Source organism: Acartia tonsa, chromosome 7, assembly GCF_053477335.1.
Source record: "Acartia tonsa isolate MP-2025a chromosome 7, ASM5347733v1, whole genome shotgun sequence".
Classification (NCBI taxonomy): domain Eukaryota; kingdom Metazoa; phylum Arthropoda; class Copepoda; order Calanoida; family Acartiidae; genus Acartia; species Acartia tonsa.
Window position 1 is genome coordinate 6329247 of NC_137266.1, and position 25122 is coordinate 6354368.

Consider the following 25122-nt stretch of genomic DNA (forward strand, 5'->3'; position numbering starts at 1 on the left):
ATGAAAGGTTTTAGATAGATTTATAGACTTTTCATACTCATAAATCAAATCTTGGTTCTTCCCTCAAATTCATTCTTGATTGAATAGAGAGACATGCCCCCATAGACGTCCAAGGGGGGTGGTAATGGGGCGATTACCCCCCCCCCCCAATCGAATTTGAGGGTGCCGTAGGCACCCCCAAAATTTTTTTCATTTTACCCCCCCCCCATTTAAAATTTACCCCTACCCTGGGGGTGCCGTAGGCACCCCCAACCATTTAGGAGGGGGTATTTACCCCCCCAAAATAAAAAAATAAAAAATTTTTGCCCGTTTCGCGTGCATTTTTTATACTAAATTTTTAATAAAATTTAAATTACCCCCCCCAAAAATTTTACCCTGGGGGTAAATTTTGGGGGGGGTAAACAAATTTTACCCCTGCCAACAGATTTTAGGAGGGGTAATTACCCCCTTCAAGCAAATTTTCCTGGGGTAAAAATTTTGGGGGGGGGGGTAAAAAAAATTCGCAGCACGCTTCGCGCGCTATTTTACCCCCCCCAAAACCGAATTACCCCCCCCCCCAAAAAAAAAGCTTGGACGCCCCTGCATGCCCCCCTCCCCTTTATTAAGAAATAGATTTAAAATAATAGGTTCTTTAAAAAAAGAAACATTTATGGAAAAGGTTGGCAGATTACTTTCTATACCCCTTTAAAGTTACAACAATCTTGAATGGAACCAAGTACAACTTAACAATAGCAAAGTAAAAAAGAAACAATTGAAATACAACTATTAATTAAAATCCTGTGTGGGGGCCTTTGACCCTCTGGGGCTTCTCTATTTTCAATATAACCTAGCCTATTTTAGAGTATGAAAAAGTTAGAAAAATTATATAAAGAACAGATGGGTGGTATGTTGTGGTCACTTTACGGAACAACCATTTACAATTTTGTTCACCTTGTGCACTAAAGTTTAAAGAAAAGATAATCTAAAATAACTAAGTTTTAAATCTGGTTTCACAACATGTTAATATACTCATCTCTATCTAACTTTTAAATTAGATTTTTAAATAGCTGGATGTTTCAGCAATGACACAACTTCCATTCACTAGATTAGAGGATAATCAACTCCTTTTTGCATTGTGATAACCTTTGATATATACAGACCATTATAAATAGATTTTTACCATAGATGGGATATATATAAATCATCTAACTGTAGAAAAATGATTGTTGCAGAAAAAGATTGAACACAGAAGGGAGTTTCATGTGGCATCAACCCCCAACTGAAACAAGTAAAAATGAATAATTCCTTTCCCTTTTTTGACCCTCAGTTATATATAGCTAATTTCTAGCCTGCTGCTTAAAAAAATCTTTCATCCAAACTTTTTTCTTAGGGGGGGGGGGGGGGTAAATATTTGTCAGGGTTCCCTAAAATGCCTTAAGGAAAACTGATCATTTATGAGTGCACTTGTGTAGCACTACGTTGCTACGCCCCGTAGTTGTAAATGGATGAAATAAAAAGTAATAACATTCCTCCAACTTAAAATGTGTACTTTTTCTAAACAATAATATGGCTAGATTGTTACTAAACTTTATTCTTATTGGTAGAATTTTCTGAATAAAGCTCTTATCTGTTTATTTCTTAATAATTGTTATAATTTTAAGGCTATAAATGTGCTTTAAACTGTGTGCATATTTTAAAGGAATAATTATAAACTATTAACCCTTACAGATCAGGCCACAATTCCCACCTTAATAGAAAGGGGGGGGGGGGGTCATATTGACTAAAATTTAAAACAGTTGTAGAGCAGCCAATTTTGCAGCTAGGATGACAAAATTTTAGGACGAACTTTTATTTTTCATAACAAAAAATTTCTTTTTCTGATCATCGCCGAAAATGGCAAATATCGGAAACCGCCATTTTTGGCGGATACAGCGGTAAAACGGCGGTTGGTGGCGCAGCTAATAATTTTATCTGTTTATTATTGCTCAAGAATTTACCAAAAAAATGTATAGGTGTCTAGCTGTAATAGAAGCCATGATATTCATGATATATGTCTGTAGTAAAAGCCAGACAAAAACGGTCATAAAGTCGGTCAGGGTGCGGTCAAACAGTCATAACACCACTTTTCTCAGAAGGTCATTGATACATCAGTATTCACCAAAAAAATTTTAGGTTTCTACCTTATACCTTAATGTAGAAATTAAGATTTATTTAAATTTTTTTTTAATTTTGGTGCTACCCAACCGACTTTGACCAGACACCACGACCGACACAGACCAGATATCCTAATAAAATCAACTCTTGCCGACGTATAATTACTAAACTTAAAAGTCATGAAGTCACAACTCTCTATCTTACCTACAAAAAAATGGCATTGAAAAAACTAGAAGGGGGGGGCGTCAATATGACCCCCCCCACCGATCTGTAAGGGTTAAGACGTTTTACATAAACAACAGAAAATATTTTTCTTAAATTTTGTCCATTCTTTAAACAAATAGATTTAAGACTACTTAATTCTGAAGAAATCTACTATTTTGAAGATTGTTATTTGACATATTAAGATCTTATCAATCAACGAGTTTTTTTCTTCATCCGTCAATTTTGATGTACAGACAAGTTTGAGAAAAAAATGAAAAATAAGGATTATATAAATGGGATTTATAACACAAGGATGACATCATTACATAGTTGTTATTAAGTGTTATCTATTTCTTTTTCACCATAAATGTGAAGCTACATTATAACGTGCTTTGTTCGCCATCATAAAATAAGCTTTAATCTGCTGCTACATAAAACAGACTTTTATTGTTACAGTGTGTCTTTCAGTTTATTTACTTTTATTATTTCAATAAAAAATTTGCTTTGTTCTGTTATGTTGTCATCCTTGTTTGACATAAAACACAACATTAATGTAACATAATTTCAATAATAACATAGTGATTTTAATCAAATCTTTGCCCTAGTTTTCTTTTATCTTTTGTTTATGCATGATTTTTTTTGCATAGACATGTTAACAATTTAAGTATGCCATAATGTTATTATCTTTGAAGATTTATTCAACGTTTCAAATACTGTGGAAATTAAAGCCTCTGGAATTAGTCATCAATTGGCAGTTTCCCTTAAAGTGACAACAGGACACAGAAACGCCTTCCTTATTTGGGAAAAAAAATTAAAATAAGGAGAAATGGGTATTTTTTCCTGCGTTTGTGTTTTATCTTAGGTTGGGTTTGTATAATTGGCGTGTGCAGGTAGGGGTGTGAAGGGGGGGTGTCATCACTCACCTTAAAACTAAAATCGGGTAGACCCCACTTTCTTTATTTTACCACCTAATGGGACAAAGACTAAAGTGTGTTACAAATCACCCATTTGACGTCATAAAAATAAGGGAGATGATACGAGTAGTGGGAAAGAAAACCCCCCAAAAAAGAGATGGATAATCCCCCATTTTTATGACGTCACATGGGCGATTTGTAACACACTTTGGTCTTTGTGCCAAATGGTTTTATATTCTTTGTGAATAGCTATGCACTCCACTCTGGTTTGGATATGTTAAATTGGGTTAGTTGAAACCCCGAAAGGCTTAGGAATGAAGTAAAAATAAAACTTTACCCCCAGTTATTCTATATTTATTTTGAAAATTTAATGGAAGGGGGGGGGGGGATGTTGGATATTCATATGTCGGATTATTTTACCAATAATTTTTAAACTTCTCAGTATATAGAGTTTCTACCATTAATCATTTACCTACACACAAAAATTAAAAATCATTACATGGCTTTAAGTACAATTAAATCAGTGACACTCCTAATTTTTTAATGAACAATATCAACAATTAAACTCTTGTTATTCTAAACATACAGTAAATGTAAGAAACAGTAAATTAAAGATAAAAAGCTTCTCCTTGCCTGAAAGCATTATTAAAAAAATGTTAAAAGTCATTAAATCAATTTTTGAAAACCCTCAATGATAATAAGCTAAATGGTTTGAAAGTTTAGAAATTGCTATTTTGAACCAACCAATCAAGATTAAATAAAAGTTACCAAAGTTTTTGGCCAACCCTGATTTAGGACTTTGGGTACTAGTATAATAATCAATCTCAAATGTCCTTTTCATATCCAATATTTGCTTTACGGATAGAATCACTTATATGTCTCAGTAGACAATTTAAATGTACAGACTATTAGTGCTAAAGATGAATCACTACATCTCCCACATTTATTTCTTAATGGGTAACAATATTTAAATTTCTCCTTGTTGCTTAGCACTTTTTAATAGCGAAGCTTTTCATTACTTAAAGTCGGTCCATCCTCCCGTCCATCCGTCTGTAACGGATAGCTTTTTCGTTAATTTATTTGCCCTAGAATAAAGGCGTATATGAAAAATTTAATAGGTATTAGGTATTGCTATTGTGAAATAGTCATTTAACAAGGATAAGAACAACAATAAAAGCGAAGCTCAACAAATTAACTAATATTATTATTTAAAAGTCTAAACGAAGATTTAGACTGTGTACCAAAATTATATTTATATACAGATTAAATTATACATAGGCATCGTTAATCAAATAATGTCCAATTTTCAAAGGAATTGACATTTCAAAAATCTAGAATATAAGATAATCAAACCATATGATAAAATTTAATAGTAAATATGTGGTTAAAGTGGACATGCGACAATAATAGCTATCCACCACGAACGTACGTTCGTTTGAAAGTACTGACGAACGAGGTCTAATTGTAGTTAAGCTTTCACTTTTAAAATGTACATGACTTTAGTGCACAAGTTTGGTTTCTTGCATTTTTTGTTTTCATTTTTCAATGAAACATTTGTTTCACACAAGTTTCTTATGGAATAGGAGTTTTTGTGATTGTTTTCAAGATCAAAAGATAATTATTGATGTCACTCTATGGCGTTTAAATCATGAATTCATCACTTATGTATTACTAGCGGCTACGCCCCTAGAAGACTCTAGGGACACCTAAAATTTTAAGTTTGAGTTTTGATATTTTTTTTTTTGGGGGGGGGATAGGGGGTGAAGACACCCTCCCCAAATTGTTTAAAACCTTCCCAGGACCTATATGAAGCTTCACTGTAATTGAGAACAATATCGGTTCAGCGGTTAGCGAGATCCTTCGGGACAGACAAAAAACGCTTACTACTTTATATAATAAGGATATAATAGAAAGATTATTCAACCCAGAATGACAACATCCATATTCCATAAGACAACAAATTATACTACATATTACATATTCATCGCTTTATAGAAATCTGAAAGACAGGCCACATAACTATATTCCGAAATTACTGTTCTTAATATGAAAATACTTTAATTTCAAGACTTGATTATTGAGGTGCTTTGCTGATAATAGTGTAACTAATAACTCTTAGGAATTAATATTCCAAAAACCAAAAAATAGAGGACAATAATATAATACATGTTTTTAAATTCAGGGCATTAAAATCATCATGTTGAACATAAACATTGACGAACTATTTGCCAATTATTATAAAGTTGCAACGCTTTCTAAATTGTACCTAACTTTAACAGGAATCATCTTAATGGATATTACATGAAAGAAAAAATACGACAATATAAGTAAAGAATAAACGAACGGACCGAACCTTTAATGTATATGATATGATTCTATAATGTTTAGGTCATTTTGAGTGTGATCCTGGCTACCTGTTGTATGGGCGCAAGATTCTTAAGTGCCGGGATGGAATATGGAGCTCCAATCCTCCTGTTTGTACAGGTAATAGGTTTTTGATAATAGATGGCCGGCCAATTAGAAACAATCATCTGTCCAACTTGGAAAAGAAACATTTTGACAATAAAAAGTTTTCCAAAAAAATCTTTACCCTAAGAAAATTGTTTATAGCTGAATTATTTATTAGATTAATAAATGAAATAAAACTGCCCTATCGTAGCAATATGTGTCATTGTGTACACTTTTCTACAGTTTGTTACTATTGGGTTAATTTGTTTTTCTAGTCTTTATATATTTATTGTATGGTTGCTTTGTTTTCGTAGAAATGCTACTTTGCACTATGTTCCACGGGTGACAAAAAATCGTTTTTTACATTTTGAAAAAATACACTTTCAAACAATTGTTTAGTAATATACACAAGTTTTTGTAAATAAAGCCGAAAGAATTAGCTCTTTACTATGAAAAATAAGAATTTTATGTGTAATTATACCAGAGGTATGGAATTAAGTTCCTTTTCATCATTGTAAACAACTATTTTTAAGGTCAACTAAACTACATTTCAAATCATCGTGGACCCTTTATTTTTAAAGCTATTTTTAAGTATTATATATTTTTGGAATCAGTATGTAATAATTTATACGTTTAGTCTTTAAAAGAAGTCAAATCTCCATTTTTTGTTGTAATTGTAGATGGTTTTCTTAGCATACCCGATTTCTGTAAGATAGACAATTTTCTTCTAATGAAAATTTTACGTTTGGTTCCAGATCTTTTAAGACCAAAAAAGTCCAAGCAAATCCTCTTACATGGTGATATTAGATGTATGTATAATATCAGAGAACTTTACCTTGTGTATGCGAAGCTATGCGAAGTTTGTTTTTTTAAGCCCTAAAGATACCTGGTCTATCAAAAAATAACAATTTTTTAAGATAAAAAGGTAATTTATTTTTCTATTTATTTCAAACACATATTCAATAAAATTAAAAGTAAAGAAAAGTTTTAAAAACAAATAAAAGATTATCCAGCGACGGCAGTCGGCAGGAAAATAGCGGCAGATTTTAATGAAATTTTAGTTGGTCGTGTATAGTTGTTAGAATAGCTTAAGTTTAAAAATTGAGGTATCTAAGTAAAAAATTGAGGTAAAAGGAGTTAATTAAAGATTTCTGGAGACCTGCAGGATCATACCTGGAACCGGAAATTGACTTGAACACCTGTATGTAGTAATATAGGATATTTTAGTATTTTGGTAAGATGAAATGTTAAGTTTAAGTCATAAAAAAAAAATATTTTTGCTCTTTACCTGTATGATTCTGCCAGGTATCCTGGCATCCTGTGCCCACCAGGATGGAGATATTTAACTTTCAGTTATGTGTCGTACCCATTTTAAACAAGTCACTCAGTTATAGCTCTCTATCTTTCACACAAAGAAAATGAGATAGAAAATACTAAAAGGGGGGAGGGTCGCCTCCCCCCCCCCCCCCCCCGACTATTAAGGGTTAACAAACATTGTTAGTTGGGTTGTGTAATATCTTTTGATATGATTCCCGTCAATGTTGCTTAGAAATAAAGGAAGTTCTGAAATGTGCTAATTAGACTAGCTTTACACCCCCCCCCCCCTTGACGCCCCTTGTGTAAAACCCTTATTATAAGTATTTTCACCATTATTTTAAAAGATATATGTATACTTATTGCTATTTAAATAAAATTTCATCCAAATTTTCAAATATACACTCTCTATGATTTTTTGTCATTTTTCGGGATTTCTGGAATACAGTGCTTTGGACATTTTAAATTGGGTACAATTTTTGTTGTACTTGAAGCAAGATCTTACCCAATGAACTAATCAACTACATGGCCAAATGATCTACAAAGTACCAACCTTTTAATTGAAAGGCCTTTGAACAGAAGACCTTATTATACCACAGCCTCAATCTAACAGCACATTTTACATTAAGAAAAAAAGCAAACTGCTATACAGTAAACTAAAAATCTAAAAACTCTCAGAAAACTTTAGAATCAATGAATTAATATCTTGCTTAATGAAATATTTAATATCTAAATATAAACATTATACATGACATAAGTAAAATTGTAGAAATCTGATATATTAATAAATCAAACTTTAAAATAAAATATTTATTAATATAACTCTCAAGAGACCTTCAGATTTATCTTATTTCTATCTGAACAAAAATTATATTAACAGTTTCTAAGGGTGTCCCATAGTGTAGTGGTTAGCGCACTACGCTGTGGTTGGGAGAAACCCAACATAGACTACACTTGGTTGACAAATTCTGTCGCAATTTGTCAGATTATGATCAGGCAACCTTCCCTAAGATGCCCTAGGGTTGTAATGGGGGAGATTTGTAGGAAGTTAGGATTTTACTAATCAAGCAGCTCTAACCATGCTTTCCCTCATCCATGCTCCTCGTATGTGAGTGCCATTAATTAGGGTGGCTTAATATGGTACACCTGCCAAAACTCTAGGCCAGGGTGATGTAATAATTGAGTAGCTTCTACGAGAATTACGGGTCAGCTTGTAATGTAACATAGAATACAATCAGCTGTGCGTAAAGCTTACCAATCTAAGATTGGCCAAAGGATTCTCACTTCCAGTCTCCGTGTGCATCTGAATCCTAACTTCAGAGAATCATAGCTACAACAACAACAACAACATTAACAGTTTATTTCTCTTGGTTTTAGTTGAATTTTTTTTCATTCAATTACTCTATAGCAGCACTTTTTATATCAGTTATCTTCTTTTTTTTTATATTTTCAGCAATTGGAATTTGTGATCCCTCGAAGCTGCCTGAAATCGCGAATGGAAAGAAAACTGAAATAAAACAGTTTCGTGGTGCTATTGTAAGGTAGGATGAATTCTAGGAGCAATGTTACTCTTCAAGGCTGGAGGTCAGTCTGTTTAAAATTTTATCTGCAAATCTGTAGCTATTTACAAAATATCAGAAAAAACTGCCTTCACTATTTTTTCAAACCAATAAAGGTTTTTCACCCACCACTGGTTAGGATACAGATTATGCACTTTTCTTCACTTATCCTGCCTATTCCCATCTTCTATCTTTACTCTCCCCTTCCCATCCCTGTTTTTTGATTATCCTTTCCTTAACTTAAATTTCACCTTTAATTTCCCTTTGATTTCTTTTTCTATTCCCCTTCACTTCCATTTTCCCTTCACTTCCGTTTCCCCTTCACTTCCATTTCCCCTTAACTTCCCCCTAAATTTCCCCTTTACTTCCATTTCCCCTTCCATTCCCATTCACTTCCATTTCCCCTTCCATTCCCATTCACTTACATTTTTCCTTCTATTCACATTCACTTCCATTTTCCCTTCCATTCCCATTTACTTCCATTTCCCCTTCCATTCCCATTCACTTCCATTTCCCCTTCCATTCCCATTCACTTCCATTTCCCCTTCGATTTTCTTTAACTTCCATTTCCCCTTAAATTTTCTTTAACTTTTATTTCCCCTTCGATTTTCTTTAACTTCCATTTCTCCTTCCATTCCCATTCACTTCCATTTCCCCTTCACTTCCATTTCCCCTTCCATTCCCATTCACTTCCATTTTCCCTTCCATTCCCATTCACTTCCATTTTCACTTCCATTTTCCCTTCCATTCCCATTCACTTCCATTTCCCCTTCCATTCCCATTCACTTCTATTTTCCCTTCCATTCCCATTTATTTCCATTTCCCCTTTCATTCCCATTCACTTCCATTTTCCCTACCATTCCCATTCACTTCCATTTCCCCTTCCATTCCCATTCACTTCCATTTCACCTTCCATTCCCTTTAACTTCCATTTCTCAGACTTCTTTTTTCACACTTTTAATTTTGTACAATTTGTATTGTAAAACAAGGATGACAACATCCATAAAAGCGAAGCACTGAAACGGTAGGACAAACGGACATTAACACTTATATAGTGTTAGAACTGAAGAATCAAAATATAAATGTATAAGAGTCGAACCAAAATTGTAAGTAAATTTGTTGAAAAACTGCTGGATACAGGATGATGTTTATGAACATACTTACATTTTTAGGACTTGATTATAGAGTTGCTTCGCTTATAACATTATACTTTGTTGTCCCAGGAATTAATATACCAAAAATCAGACCAATCGGATGATTTGATAACATGAAAATTTGTTGTTAAAAAAAGTAAAATAATCGACATGTTTAAAATGGACGTACGGATATTCTGGTAATGATTATAGAGTTGCTACGCTTTTTAAATCGTACCTAATTAATAAAGGAACCACCATGCATAGTTTGAAATCGATAGGACAATTCTAACATGCCTAAATTAACGAAAAAAGCTATCCGGTACGGACGGACGTACGGACGGACGGACCGACCCTAATTATAGAAAAGCTTCGCTTTTAAAAATATATAATTTGTCTCTTTTTAAGTGTATTTTACAGAAATTCTAATTTTTCCATTTATTTGCATCATGTTCCAAGAATTTGATTTTAATTATTTTTCTAATTTTCAATTTGTTTTACATGCACAGTTTTCAATGAAAGGAATATAACGTATGTAATTTAATCATGATTTATTTTTATGATCAAATTAAAGTAATCTTTTTTTCAATTACTCTACATCTATTCCTTTAAAACAAGAAAATTTTTTTTTTAAATAATGTAAAAATCAGATAAGGTTTGAAAAAAATACATTTCATATACATATTGTGCTTGAGAAAATTACAAACAGAATTATAATTGAGCTTCCCCTAAAATAGATTGAATTGTAATAAATATTTTAAGGATTTAAGAGGCAATGAATTAAAGAACTTTAAAACTTCGCCTGCAATTAGAATTCATATGCAAATATCCTTCCAGCTTTCAGTGAAAATCAATCGAATTCTGAAATTAAAGAATAGCTTTACAAAATAGTACATATCAAAAATGTCAATATCAAAAAAGTCGATTATTATATTAATAGATACAGAAAAATGCTTTTAGCTCTAGAGAAATACATTTTAGTTTTATTGACAGAACAAGAACAAAATTGTCATAAGCAGCGGATTATTGACTTGCTATTTGGCAAAATTAAAATTAGATATAAGTAAACTAAATTTCAAATTTTCTGATTAATATTTTGGCGTTTTTGTTTTTGTTTGGATGAATGAATTATACAAAATTGTGTGCATTACAAAAATGCTATCTATAAATCTTAAAACATAAATGTCAATATTTTTTTTTTCTTAAATATGATGATATTTAGTTTTTTTCTTGTATAATTTCTATGTACTTATCTTATGTTTTATTCAAAAGAAGAGCACAAAATTATACAAGTTGATTTTAAACTTCTTTTCCTTTACCTAACCTTTCAAATAAGTTTAGAAACAGTTTTATAACAGATTATGACATTTAAACTTTGCATAGTTACAAAAGGAACAAGGACAAATATTTTAAGATTTAGATTTAAAATGATTCATAAAAATGAAAAATAATAATATAATTTCTCGTATTCATTTGAATCCAGTGGATAGGAACCGGTTCTCATGAATACGAAAAAACTATGTCTAGCATCGTATTATATCCAGCTTTCTACGAATATAGAAATGTACAATCATAAGATTAAAACTAGTTTTTTTAGCCGGTGACTTCGTCACCTCGGGGCTAAAAAAACTAGTTTTAATCTCATAATTGTACATTCTATATCCGCGGAAAGCCGTTTATAATACTATGCGAGAGATAACTATTCTTGTTTTGTTGGCCTGAATGGGCCAAAAGACCGGATTAATAAAAGGAAATTATTCATTTTTTTGCTTTTTTAAAAGCGAAGCTTTTCTATAATTAGGGTCGGTCCGTCCGTAACGGATAGCTTTTTTCGTTAATTTAGGCATGTTAGAATTGTCCTATCGATTTCAAATTTTGCATGGTGATTCCTTTAATAGTTAGGTACGATTTAGAAAGCGCAGCAACTCTATAATCATCACCCAAATGTCCGTACGTCCATTTTAAACATGTTGATTTTTCTACTTTTTTAACAACAAATTTTTATGTGATCTAATCATCCGATTGATCTGATTTTTGGTATATTGATTCCTGGGACAACAAAGTATAATGTAATAAGCGAAGCAACTCTATAATCAAGTCCTAAAATGTAAGTATGTCCATAAACATTATCCTGAATCAAGCTCTTTTTCAACAAATTTACTTACAATTTTGCTTTGACTCTTATACATTTATATTCTGATTATTCAGTTCTGACACTATACAAGTATTAATGTCCGTTTGTCCTACCGTTTCTGTGCTTCGCTTTTATGGATGTTGTCATCCTTGGTAGGTAAGGTTGGGTAAGGAAAATGAAAGCATTTGAACTAGGGTCTTATTGGACAAGAGCTTTCATCATATGTATTTTTTATTCTTTTTTTGTGTACGTTTTATATTTTTAATAAAATTGAAGTAAGTTTTACAATTTACATGCATACTTTGAATATTATACAAAAGAAATATTTGAATTCTTTGTAGAATATATTGTATAATACTTTAGGTATGAATGTATCCATGGATACCGTTTACATGGGCAGAGACAGGTTCACTGCACCTCGGAGGGATGGAATATCGAAGAATATCCCATTTGTGCAAGTAAGATTTAGTTTAGCAGTTTCCCTTATTTAAGTTAAATTCTTAGATTAGGTTAAGTAAATGTTAAAAGAGCCCCGCAGAAATACTTTCCTTAAGGAAAAGACCTTGCAGGTGGTAGAACTTTTTGAGGAGAGGGCTGGGGAGTTCCGTTGTACAAATATATGTTAGAGTAAAGCAATTCTATTTTTAGTTTCTTTATTCAACTGCCTAACAGTCAAAAGTATACTATATACCTTGTAAAACACCAAAATGGTTTAGCCAACAAACATCACTTTTGTTAATTGTAAGATGAAATAAGTATCACTTTTTATGGGTAAGGTATTTCCTTGGGGGACACATGTCTTTGAGGAAGTTGAACCGACTACTAAAAAAAGCTTAAAATCTGGTAAGGGACTAAGCTGAAAGGGGCTTGTATTATAATTTCTGTCCCTTTTAATATTTTGGCTTTTAATAGGTTTGGATTGTGATGGATCATTAGTTGAAAGAATAGAACATGGACAAAGCAAGAAGTTGTCTAAAGGATCCGTCTATAGGTAGGAATATATTTGTAGATAGATAGATAGGTAGATAGAAAGATAGTAAGTACTGGTAGGAAGTTCTCTAGTGCACTGTAACTACAATATTATATATAAATTTCCAGGTATAAATATGAACCTGGATCAGTACTGGTAGGAAGTTCTCTTGTGTACTGATATAATAATATTATATACAAATATCCAAGTATAGATGTGAACTTGGATCAGTACTGGTAGGAAGTTCTCTAGAGTACTATAATATCATTTATAAATATCCAGGTATAGATGTGAAACTGGATCAGTACTGGTAGGAAGTTCTCTAGTGTACTAATAATATTATATATAAATATCCAGGTATAGATGTGAACTTGGATCAGTACTGGTAAGAAGTTCTCTAGAGTGCTATAATATTATACATATATAAATATCCAAGTATAGATGTGAAACTGGATCAATACTGGTAGGACGTTCTCTAGAGTACTAATGATATTATATATAAATATCCAGGTATAGATGTGAACCTGGATCAGTACTGGTAAGAAGTTCTCTAGAGTGCTATAATATTATATATAAATATCCAGGTATAGATGTGAACCTGGATCAGTACTGGTAGGAAGTTCTCTAGAGTACTATAATATTATATATAAATATCCAGGTATAGATGTGAACCTGGATCAGTACTGGTAGGAAGTTCTCTAGTGTACTATAATAATAATATTTTATACAATTATCCAAGTATAGATGTGAACCTGGATCAGTACTGGTAGGAAGTTCTCTGGTGTACTGTAACAATAATATCATATATAAATATCCAGGTATAGATGTGAACCTGGATCAGTACTGGTAGGAAGTTCTCTGGTGTACTGCAACAATGGAAAATGGAATGATACGGCTCCTAGATGTACAGGTGAAGAAAATGATGGATTAGGATAGATGCAAAGTATACTTCTATATTCCTAAAAAGTTGCTTTTAAGTAATAATAAGATACAATTTGAGTTTTTGGCTATGGACCTTAATGGAAATTTTCAATATTTGATTTCCTATTACTTTAGTTAGATGGACATTCACAAAACGCTTGCCCTATCTTAGCTTTTATAAATAGCTGTAAATAAATGTACTTTTTATGTTAATAAGGAAAATTCTATTTGAAATATTTGTTCTTAATTTTTTTGTAATTGATTCATATTTATAAAGGATGAGTTTCTATTTTGTAAATTGATATTAAAAGCTTTTTGTAGAGCTGTCGTTCAAATTTATATCTTTTTCTTTTTTATGCAATCTATACAATATAAAATAGACACTTTTGTCCATAAAAAATATTAACATACAGATTTACAGAGTAGTACAATTCGAGCATGCCTTAATGAAGTATAAGAGCTATTTGTTACAGACCCTAATTATTGAAAAGCTTCGCTCATAAAAAAAACTAATATTGTTAATGCTTTTAAAATCATATTGATAATTATCTATCAAAAGAATTTTGTTTTATCTCTTTAAAGATAAAATCAAGATTAAATAACGACAATTAAAAATGCAATCCAATTTAGAGTCTGTTTTTGAACAGTATATATTCTTTACAAATGGTTATTTCTCTAGCTTACTAGTTATAGAATGTAAAAAAATCTATTATAATTGGATTTTTGTTAGTTATTTGTACTTGTACTTTCTGTACTTTTTATATTTTCAGACCAATGTTTTTTAGTCGTTAAAATGTATAACTATGGAAGCATTGATTTTGAAAATTACTTAAATCAAAGACTAAAGACACCTTAGTTAGAAATATTTTGTTAATTTATAATTTGAAAATCTATAACAGGGTATCAAAATACAACTTAAATAAAACCATGGTTGGAGGGTACATTGAACTCTAAATTACGCTGGTACTCAAAGTTTTATAACCAAGTCAGCTCAAAAACGATGGGTACTTTAATTGAATTATGATTGGTTGGTTTCCAACTAGTAGTGTCAAACATTTCAACCAATAATTTTCATCTACAGAACAGTTAATTTGGTTTATCATCATTGGGAATGATGAGCAAAAAAGCTAAGCTGGAAAGATATAGGTTAAATAAATAATAATGAATAATACCACATCGTGATTATAACAATATTGTAATACAAAAGTTTTGTAAAGAAAAATAAGTAAATAATTATCATTTAATTATCATGCAACTGTATATAAATCTAGAATAGATGGACATGGAGTATTTTTATTGAATTTTTATATTTACATTTGATATTATATAATTAATTTAAATTCTTATAATTGCTTTTATCTATAATACAAAGTAGAACGATGTCTGTCTGTCCGACTGTCTGTCCGTCTGAAGCTTAAGATCTCAGTAACCACTGAACCGATTGGGCTCTGCTCTTCAGGGAATATACCTACTGGTCCTGTGATGGTTTTAAGCTATTTTCTTGGGGGGTGGGACACCCCCAACCCCCCCAAAAATTAAAAATACTCTCCCCCCAAAATTTGTTTTACTTTTTCTTTTTAAATCGAAAATACGAAAAATTAGGTTGAGCAAACCTTTTGGGGCAAAGCCCCTAAAGGCTAGGGGCGAAGCCGCTAGTACCCATATATAACAGATCTATAGTAGATGTTTATACAGATAACTACCGCCCTTCATTTTCAAAGACCTTATACGTCTGCTTCCAAATTTGTTTTGTGCTAATTGGCTGTGTTAAATTGTTAATATACACCACACCATTGGTTGATTTTCAATTTCCCAATTTTTAGTCGGCACAAGGACAGTGCGTTGGGAACATACATTTACCCCCTTTCCCCCTCTGGTGTTTTATTCTAATCCCTATACAACCCTCTTGGCAAGGGTCTACACCCATCTGATACACATGCCTAATACAGTCAAGTGGGTATTAAAAAATTAATAATTTAGGAAAACTTTTTATTCTGTTAAGTGAGGGGTGTGATCTACCCCCCCCCCCCTTACATTTAAAATACACCCATCTTGTTGTCTGTAATAAGGGGGGTGTCTAAATTTTTTATTTCTTACACATAAAGTAAGAGTTTCATATTTTAAGGTTTTAGCATTGTCTATAACTTAAACTTACTTCTTCCGTTCGACTTTATGTCCGCCTGTCTGTGCTGCAATGGGAAACAATTTTCTCACTTGCTATTTAAGCTAGACCTCAAATATTATTTTTTATTCCAAGTACCTTAGATATCTGACAACAAAATAAGAAACAGACAGAATTAAGAGACAAAATAATAATTAATGTGCAACAAGAATAAAAACTTGATAAATTCACTGAGTGAAAAAGTCTTTGATACTTCTTAGTTATTTATTGAAATACTAGCGGCTTCGCCCCAAGAGGTTTGATCAAACCAATTTTCGTATTTTAGATTTAAAATAATAAAGAAAAAAAAGATAAAAAAAATTTTTGGGGGAGGAATTTTTTTTTTTTTTTGGGGGGGGGGTTAGTCGACCCCACTATTTTAATTTTAGTTTTAAAAAGAAAATTTTTTTTTTTTTTTTGGGGGGGGGTATTTTCATTTTTTGGGGGGTTAGAAAATAGTTATAAACCTTCCCGGGACTTATGAGAAGCTACCCTGTAAAGGAGAACCTGATCGGTTCAGCGGTTAGCGTGATCCTTCGCTGCAAACAAACAGATAAACAAACAGACAGACATCGTTCTACTTTGTATTATAGATATTTCAGTGAACAATAACATGGCACACTCTTCAGTTTTGTAGTTTAGCTGGATGTTTTCACTATATAGAGGCTGCACCCCTAGCACTTGGAGTCTTTGTATTAGAGAACATAAAATAGCCTAAAACCATCTCAGAACTATATGATGTTATTAATATGTCCATTAGATAATATTCTTATCAGACAAACAAAAACATTTATAATTTGGTAAATAATTCTTTGCATTTAATAGATGAAGTATTGAGTAAGTTTTAGAGAAGCTACGCCACTTACTAGAGACACAGACAGAAAGTGTATCAGATTTCAATTAAAATAATAAAATCAAATATAAATTATATACATACATAAGTGTGTTCCATATTTATTTTAGCAGAAATATGATTTAGGAAACTTAAATATTATAAATCTTTCCATTTAAAATTAATTTTAAGTTAAGCTTCTTATTATTTGTTCTCTAAAATAATGTCGGTGGGGGTTTATTTCAGGGTTCAATTTTGTACAGCATATATATTAAAAACATGTTTGGATAATTTTTCTTAAAAATTACAAACATTTAAATGGTTTGCAAGACTGTAAAACCTTATTTCAATTACTAACGGCTTCGCCCCTGGCACCTAAGTATATCAAATAGGTAAGTGAAAAAGGGCTAATTTATAGCCTAAAACCATCCCAAGGCTTCAACCTAAAATTTAATACCATAAAACCATATCGGGACCTCTTTTAAGCTTTCCAAAAAAATAAGAACTCGATCAGTCCAGTTGTTATCAAAATCTTAAACTACAAACAAAACATAGGAATAACTCAACTTTTAAAGGCAATATTTAAGTGGTTATTTGCCCTTATACTTTTATTTGGACTAATGGGTATCTGTCATCAAATACTTGGGTAAAAATTGGATGTAATCGTCCTTGTTCTACTCAGTATTCATTTTATTTCATTAAAAAATTGTGTACTATTGTTAGTCAGTTACGATCTCGCTAACCACCGATACGATCCATTTATTTGAAGCTTTGTATAGGTCTCAGTATGGTTTCAGGCTATTTTACTACCATGCCTTCCCTATATCCAGTTTCTAGGATAACAAAATCATTTAGTTTTTTTTAAACTTTGGATTTTCCCATTCACATTGTATCTAAATCTTTTCAGATAATGCAATAAAAAAACTCTTTGGTAATTTTGTTCAATAAAAGAAAATTAAAAATTACCTAACCTAAATAAAACCATCAAATTAAGAACAAATTAAATTTTTTAGTAAAGAAAAACTTTGAGTATAGAAGTTTCAAAATCATAATAGACATGAGAACCAATTGCTTTTGTAAGATAAAGAGGACTATCCACGGACCAGAGCAAGTGATTCTAAGCATCTTCCAGCATTGACCCATTGTATATTTTAGTGAATATACTAGGTTTATATTTAATATTTGCTTTATCAACTGAAAAGTTAGTTTTCACCATGGTTTTATATGAAAAAAACTTTGAAATGTAAATCATTTTTTAAAGCAATATCATCAAATTCTTTGTTGAGTTCAAAGGACAAAATAAAATAACACTGCAGAAAAGCATCAAATGTTGTAAATTGCAAAAGCACATTAATTTAACTGTTTACAAGATACCAACCCTTTTTCTAAATATACATTTTTAATCACAATAATATACTTTGGTGTCAAAGCTTTTAAACAACAGTTTGAACTCATCAAAACATTCGATGATATTGCCACTAACGATGCTTAACATTTCAAAGTTTTTTTCATATAAAACCATGGTGAAACCTAACTTTTTAGTCGATAAAGCAAATATTAAACATAAACCTAGTATATTTACTAAAAAAATTCTATGGGTCAATGCTGGAAGATGCTTATAATCACTTGCTCTTGTTCGTGGATAGTCCTCTTTAATCAAGTTATAAAACGAATAAACTATTTATTTTTGTATTAAAGAAAAACAATAGAAGGGGAAGGGGTTAAATAACCAAATGTCCCCACCCCTGTGGGTCTTGTGCCGATTTTCAATTGGGTCTTTTAATATCAGTCATTTGTTAAGTTGGACCAGTGAGTGTTACAATATCTGCTCCTGACTATATTCACAGAGGAAAATCTGCTAGAATAAGGTAAATATCTTCCAGTATGGCTTTGTAACAGATCTATATTCATTGGATTAGAACTGGTTTTAGTCATACTGAAAAGTCATGTTTAGCATCGTATTACAGAATTTTTTTTACAATATATTAAAAAGTACTTCAAAATTTTAAATATAAAAAATGCTAGAATAGAATTAAAAAACAGTCTCGGATTATGTAATATATTTAGCAGGGCATTTTGAGTATTTCAGCTGCTTGATAATCCTATTCATAATTCTTATTTATAAATGCATAATAGATATAGTTATACAAATGTTCTTAAATTGTTCTGGTTATTTTTTTGCAAAAACTAATTTTCTAATTAGGAAGGTTGACAGTCTACTAACTTTCAGAAAAGTTTGAAACTTTTTCATCAGGGAAGAAGGGTACATTGAACTGTAAATTATTCTAGTTTCCAAAATTGTTTACTTTTTTGGCTTAACAAAAATTTGTAATTTGAATAAATCTTGATGTGTTCTAACTAAAAGTTTAAAAACTTTTAAACCAATTCTACAATTACATACTGGATAATTTGGTTTATTATCATCAGGGATATAAATAAATTTTTATTTCATTCTCATATCCTTGAGATATCAATAAATTTTAGATTTACTTACTTCTTTTTATGTTATGACAAAAAAGATTTGATACTAGGTTAAAAATTTATCACTATATAATAACGACATAAGTAATTAGCAAGCAACAACTTTAGACACTAAATGATTTTATAAAATAATATGTAGTTTCAGACGTATTTTGTTTAGCAATATTTAACTGCAGCCTTGCAGTTCCAATCATTTGCGGCTAGCTAATCTAACCATTGGCGGCTAGCTATGCCTGTCTTGACGTCTTAATTTTGTAATAAAATATTTTTTTTTGTTTAGTTGTGAGAGTTCTGAGTCAAATCCACCAGCAGAGATAATTTGGCAAGTTAGAGATCAACATGGACAAGATATAACAGAAGATATGGAGGTAGATACATAGATAGATAGATAGATATGTGTATCTATAGATATAATATGGCAAGTTAGGGATCAACATGGACAAGATATGCAGGTAGATACAAAGATAGATACATGGATAGATAGATACATGGATAGATAGATACATAGATAGATAGCTACATAGATAGATAGATACATAGATAGATAGATACATAGATAGATAGATACATAGATAGATAGATACATGAATACATAGATACATAGATAGATAGATACATGAATAGATAGATACATAGATAGATAGATACACAGATAGATAGATACATGAATAGATAGATACATGGATAGATAGATACATGGATAGATTGATACATGAATAGATAGATATAGATAATATGGCAAGTTAGGGATTAGCATGGACAAGATATTACAGAGGATATGCAGGTAGATACATAGATAGATAGATGAATAGATAGATACATGAAAAGATAGATATAGATAATATGGCAAGTTAGAGATCAACATGGACAAGATATTACAGAAGATATGCAGGTAGATACTTAGATAGATACATGAATAGATAGATACATGGATAGATAGATACATGGATAGATAGATACATGGATAGATAGATACATGGATAGATATATACATGGATAGATAGATACATGGATAGATAGATAGATGGATAGATAGATACATGAAAAGATAGATATAGATAATATGGCAAGTTAGAGATCAACATGGACAAGATATTACAGAAGATATGCAGGTAGATACTTAGATAGATACATGAATAGATAGATACATGGATAGATAGATACATGGATAGATAGATACATGGATAGATAGATACATGGATAGATAGATACATGGATAGATAGATACATGGATAGATAGATGGATAGATAGATACATGAAAAGATAGATATAGATAATATGGCAAGTTAAGGATTAGCATGGACAAGATATTACAAAAGATATGGAGGTAGATACATAGATAGATAGATCAGGAAATAATAAGTGCATTTTAATGTTTATATATATTAATGGTATACATTTGGAAACTTAAAGTATTTTATACATAGTTGTAATTTTCAATAAATAACAAATATTAAAACATTTACCTAGATCATAATAATTACTGTATAGAGCTATAGTAACTAGTAATATTATAAAAAAGGAAGAAATATGTTTTCCTCTCTAGATAACGCCAAGTCAAATAGATTACAAGCCACTGCTGAATGGCTGGACAGCCAGAAGTCAACTCGAGGTTCCAGACTACCTTACTTGGCAGATAAACAGGATCCAAGTCAAATGTACAGGTATGATTTCTATTTTCAGGTATCAGAAGGTCAAAAACTCTTTTTTTTAAAACCTGCATGTATTCGTTAAACTTCAATTTACCTTTATGGACAGTCAATAGAATTCCAAATATTATTGATTTAAAAAAGAATAAGCTTAAGAAATTCTACAGAAAAATGTATTTTACTTCATTCAAGAATAGAAAACTATTACAAGCAGCTGTGATTTAGCAAATTATTTCTATGCATCTGAAATTGCCGAAAATTTGAATATTTCAGTTGCATAAAACTAAATTTTGTGATGTTAACATAGGGAAGTGGGTAAGAAGGGAAGGGGGGGGAAGATATTGTGTTTTGTGAGGAAATTTTCATGTAGAAGTGTTTGTCAGAATCCTGGTCCCTTGTTCAGGGAAAAGGGAAAGTGATTCTGAAAAACAATTTTAACCCCTTACAGTCGGGCCCCTTGCCGCACCTTAATCGGTCGGGGGGGAGGGGGGGCGTTCAACGCCCCCCCTTATTATCTCAGTTCCTATTAGAGCTAGAGGGCTAAATTTTTTTGTGCAAGTCCATGGTTTGATAATGAATTTCCATAGAATAAAGAGGAATAGAAGTGAAAACCCTAAAAATTTCTGGGAAATTTGAAGGAATCTTTGACTTGCGCAGTAAAGACAATAATGTTAAAGTACAAATCACAATGACTAGTTGGACAAAATAAGAAAAAAGGAATTTATATCAAAATCTAATATATACTGTTAAAAATTGTTTTGATCTTCATGATTTAACAATATGAATTGTAGAGTAACACACTTGACATTAAAACAATATTAAACATATCTCTGTGATTAGAAGGTAATTATTTACCCTTTAACATATATATCTAATAGACTCTAACATCTCTGATACACACCTCAAAATGAAGTGAAGACAGCAAAAACTGCTTGGTCGTTTTAATATTTTTTGTAAATTTTCTTACATAATTAAATTTTTTAAGGCTTAAAATGCACATCAAATTCATTTTTAATCTATTGTGAATAGGGAAGAGAAAGGTGGAAGCTTGGCTACAAGGCTTTTAGTAAATTATTTCAAAAGGAATTTATTTTGAATATTTTTTTTGAATAATTACTGAAATCATGTTATTTACTAACAGCCTTATAGCCGTTTTTGTCTTTCAAATGTTCCAATTTTATTTCAGGCTAGCCAGGCAGAATCTTCTACCTGGATTCTATTCTATACTTTATCTTCTTTGTGAATTTCCGACCTTTTATAAGTCTAAGTCAATTTTCGCTTCCTTCACCCTTTTATTTAACAACCTTTGTTTTTAGGTCTTGTTTTACTTAAAAATTTCAAACGGCTGTAACTTTCTTATTTTTGAAGCTAGAAGAAAATTTTTTTTCCAGAAAATGTTTTTTTATGTAAATTTTACATTAGAAATATCAAATATAAGTTTCAGCGGCCGCAGCTGTACTTAGCAGCTGCCAGCCGCCGCAGTCGGCGGTCGGCGGGAAAACGGCGGTAGATCTGTATGAAATTTTAATACGTTATGTAGACATGTAAGAAAAGCTTAAGTTTAAAATTTGAAGTCTCTAAGTCAAAAATTACGGCCACAGGAGCCTTTTAAAGATTTCTGGAGACCTGGAGGATCAGGAACTGCAGGATCATACCTGGAACCTGAAAGTGACTTGAACACCTGTATTTTATATAAGGATGTACTACTAGAGGATTTTTTTTGTATTTTGGTATGATAAAATGCTTTGTTTTAGTCAAAAAAATATTTTTGCTCTATACCTGGATGACCCTGCCAGGTTTGCTGGCATCCTGTGCCCGCCAGGATGGAGATATTCAAAAAATTCCAACTCTCAGTTATGTGTCATACCAGACATATGTCTACTTGAAATCAATCCAATATATCTTTGACGATGGAAATTTGAAACCCACGGGTCAATATTTCTCAGATATTCCCCCTATTTACGAACTGTCCAAAGTCGTTGATAATAATTAGGGAAAGGGTTGAATTTGGACATGAAACAGAAATATTAAAATCTTTTCTAAATTTTTACGATCCTGAAAGTTAATATTTACTGATATTTTCCAATAAATTTTTTCGTTCCGTCAAAATTTGGAAAAATAGCCAATATAGCTGTCTAGAAAGAACACAAAACCTCTACACCTAATATTTTCTCAGTGTTTTTTTTTACTTTTTATACAATTTTTTTTTTAAAATTAAATATTGATGAGTTTTTTATTTTTATAGAATGAATTATAAAAAAAAATAATATTGGTTGATTGGTTTTTGTGATATCAGAACCATATTTTGTATCATTGTTGGGGATGTACATCAATTTATTGGCTATTGTCTTATCTCTTAAGATCCCTGATTTTTCTTACTTTTAATTTTTATTGCAAGATATTTTGACTTTTAGACTGACATAACCTAAAACATAAAAAGGGAGGCGGAAAAATTAATATCCAGGGAGGGAGGGGACAATGAGCTGTTGATCACACTATTCCTATGTTCAACCCCTTCCTTTCTTTCCCCCCACCCCCCATTAATTATTTATGATGATGATAATCCCATTTTATGGGGGGGGGGGGGGGGAAATGTATGACATGTATATACTCAGTCATGGAAAATTTTAGAAAGGATTACAAGATCCATAAAAGCGAAGCACTGATACAGTAGGACAAACGGATATTAACACTTGTATAGTGTCAGAAGAGTCGAAGCAAAATTGTAAGTCAATTTGTTAAAAAACTGCTTGATATCTCAAACATGCCTAAATTAACAAAAAAAGCTATCCATTTGTGACGGATGGAAGGACCAACCCTAATTATAGAAAAGCCTCGCCTTTAAAATGTCTAAGCTATGATGAACATAAGCCTCCCCCCTCCCCCCCCCCCCCAAAAAAAAAAACAAACAAACCTAATAATAGACTTCAGATGGACAACTCATATCATATTACCTTAGATGGGGGGGGAAGGGGTTGGAGGGGCTGTAGTCCTGTATTCTTTATATGAGATCTAAAGGGATAAGACAATGGCAGATAAATTGATTCACATCCCCAATGATCATACACAACCCCTTCTGTAAATTACAATTTTTAAAGTTTAATAATTATAAGTTTAACACATAATACATCTTAAGACAAAGATAATAAAAAAAACATGTATAGAGTCATGAAAAATTAAAAGTATATTTCTGTTTTCAATATCTATTAAAATGTTTAAGTTTTTAACCATGCATAATATTAGTAATGTTATAAGCGAAGCATCTCCCTAATCAAGTCCTAAAAATCTTATATGTCCTTATATTTATTTATATTCTGCCCTCAGTTCTAACACTCTACAACTTACAAGTAATTATAAAGTTTATTTGTCCTACCATTACAGAGGTTCGCTTTGATATATGTTGTCATTCTTGTATTAGTTCTAATTTTTCTAAATGTTAGCGCCTCTTCTTATTGTAGAAACTAGAAATCTTTCTCATTTGTATTTTGAAGCTAGGGAAATCAGAAAATTGCTTCAAAACATCCCAAGACCTAAACAATAAATTGAATTTTGATTGGTTGATTCATTTAATTTAGTGTCAAAATGTTTTAAACACCAATTGTAATCTACATTTGCCTATTGTAGAAAAGGATATATACGTGGATATTATGACAAGGGAGAAATAGTGGTCTATTTAGATTGCTAACAGTGAACTCCCTTGGTGGTTAGTTCGATAATTCATTAGGAGGGGAGGGGATGGGGTAGGGAAGGGAAGGGGAAGGGAGAAATCATTACTTAGACTGCTGCGTAATTGCAACCTAAATTCAAATTAAAAAGCTGAAATGTTATATGAGTCATTATAAAAGGCTTGAAACAAGAAGGACGTGTCTATCACCCTAAAAATTAATCTGTTATGGGCTTTATGGACAAACAAAATTATATATAGAAACAAGGATGACAACATCCACAAAAGCGAAGCACTGAAAGTGTAGGACAAACGGACATTAACACTGATATAGTGTCAGAACTGAATAATCAGAGTATAAATGTATAAGAGTAAAAGCAAAATTGTAATTAAATTTGTTGAAAAACTGTTTGATACAGGATAATGTTTATAGACATACTCAGATTTTTAGGAGGACCTCATTATAGTGTTGTTTCTCTTATAATATTGTACTTTGTTGTCCCAGGAATCATTATACCAAAAATCAGATCAATCGTATAATTAAATCACATTTGTTGTTAAAAAGTAGAAGAATTAACATGTTTGAAATGGACGTACTTACATT

At 31.5% G+C, this 25122-nt stretch overlaps 1 protein-coding gene across 1 annotated transcript in view; it reads left to right on the top strand.

Moving 5' to 3' along the window:
• Positions 1–25122, top strand: part of LOC145324743 (uncharacterized) — a 66049-nt gene that overhangs the window by 15444 nt on the left and 25483 nt on the right. The window contains exons 3-10 of the mRNA XM_080167350.1: positions 5640–5735; positions 8467–8554; positions 12203–12297; positions 12752–12830; positions 13628–13719; positions 18525–18591; positions 19485–19572; positions 20752–20869. Coding sequence (XP_080023476.1) covers positions 5640–5735; positions 8467–8554; positions 12203–12297; positions 12752–12830; positions 13628–13719; positions 18525–18591; positions 19485–19572; positions 20752–20869 — 723 coding nt within the window. The remainder of the gene's footprint in view (positions 1–5639; positions 5736–8466; positions 8555–12202; positions 12298–12751; positions 12831–13627; positions 13720–18524; positions 18592–19484; positions 19573–20751; positions 20870–25122) is intronic.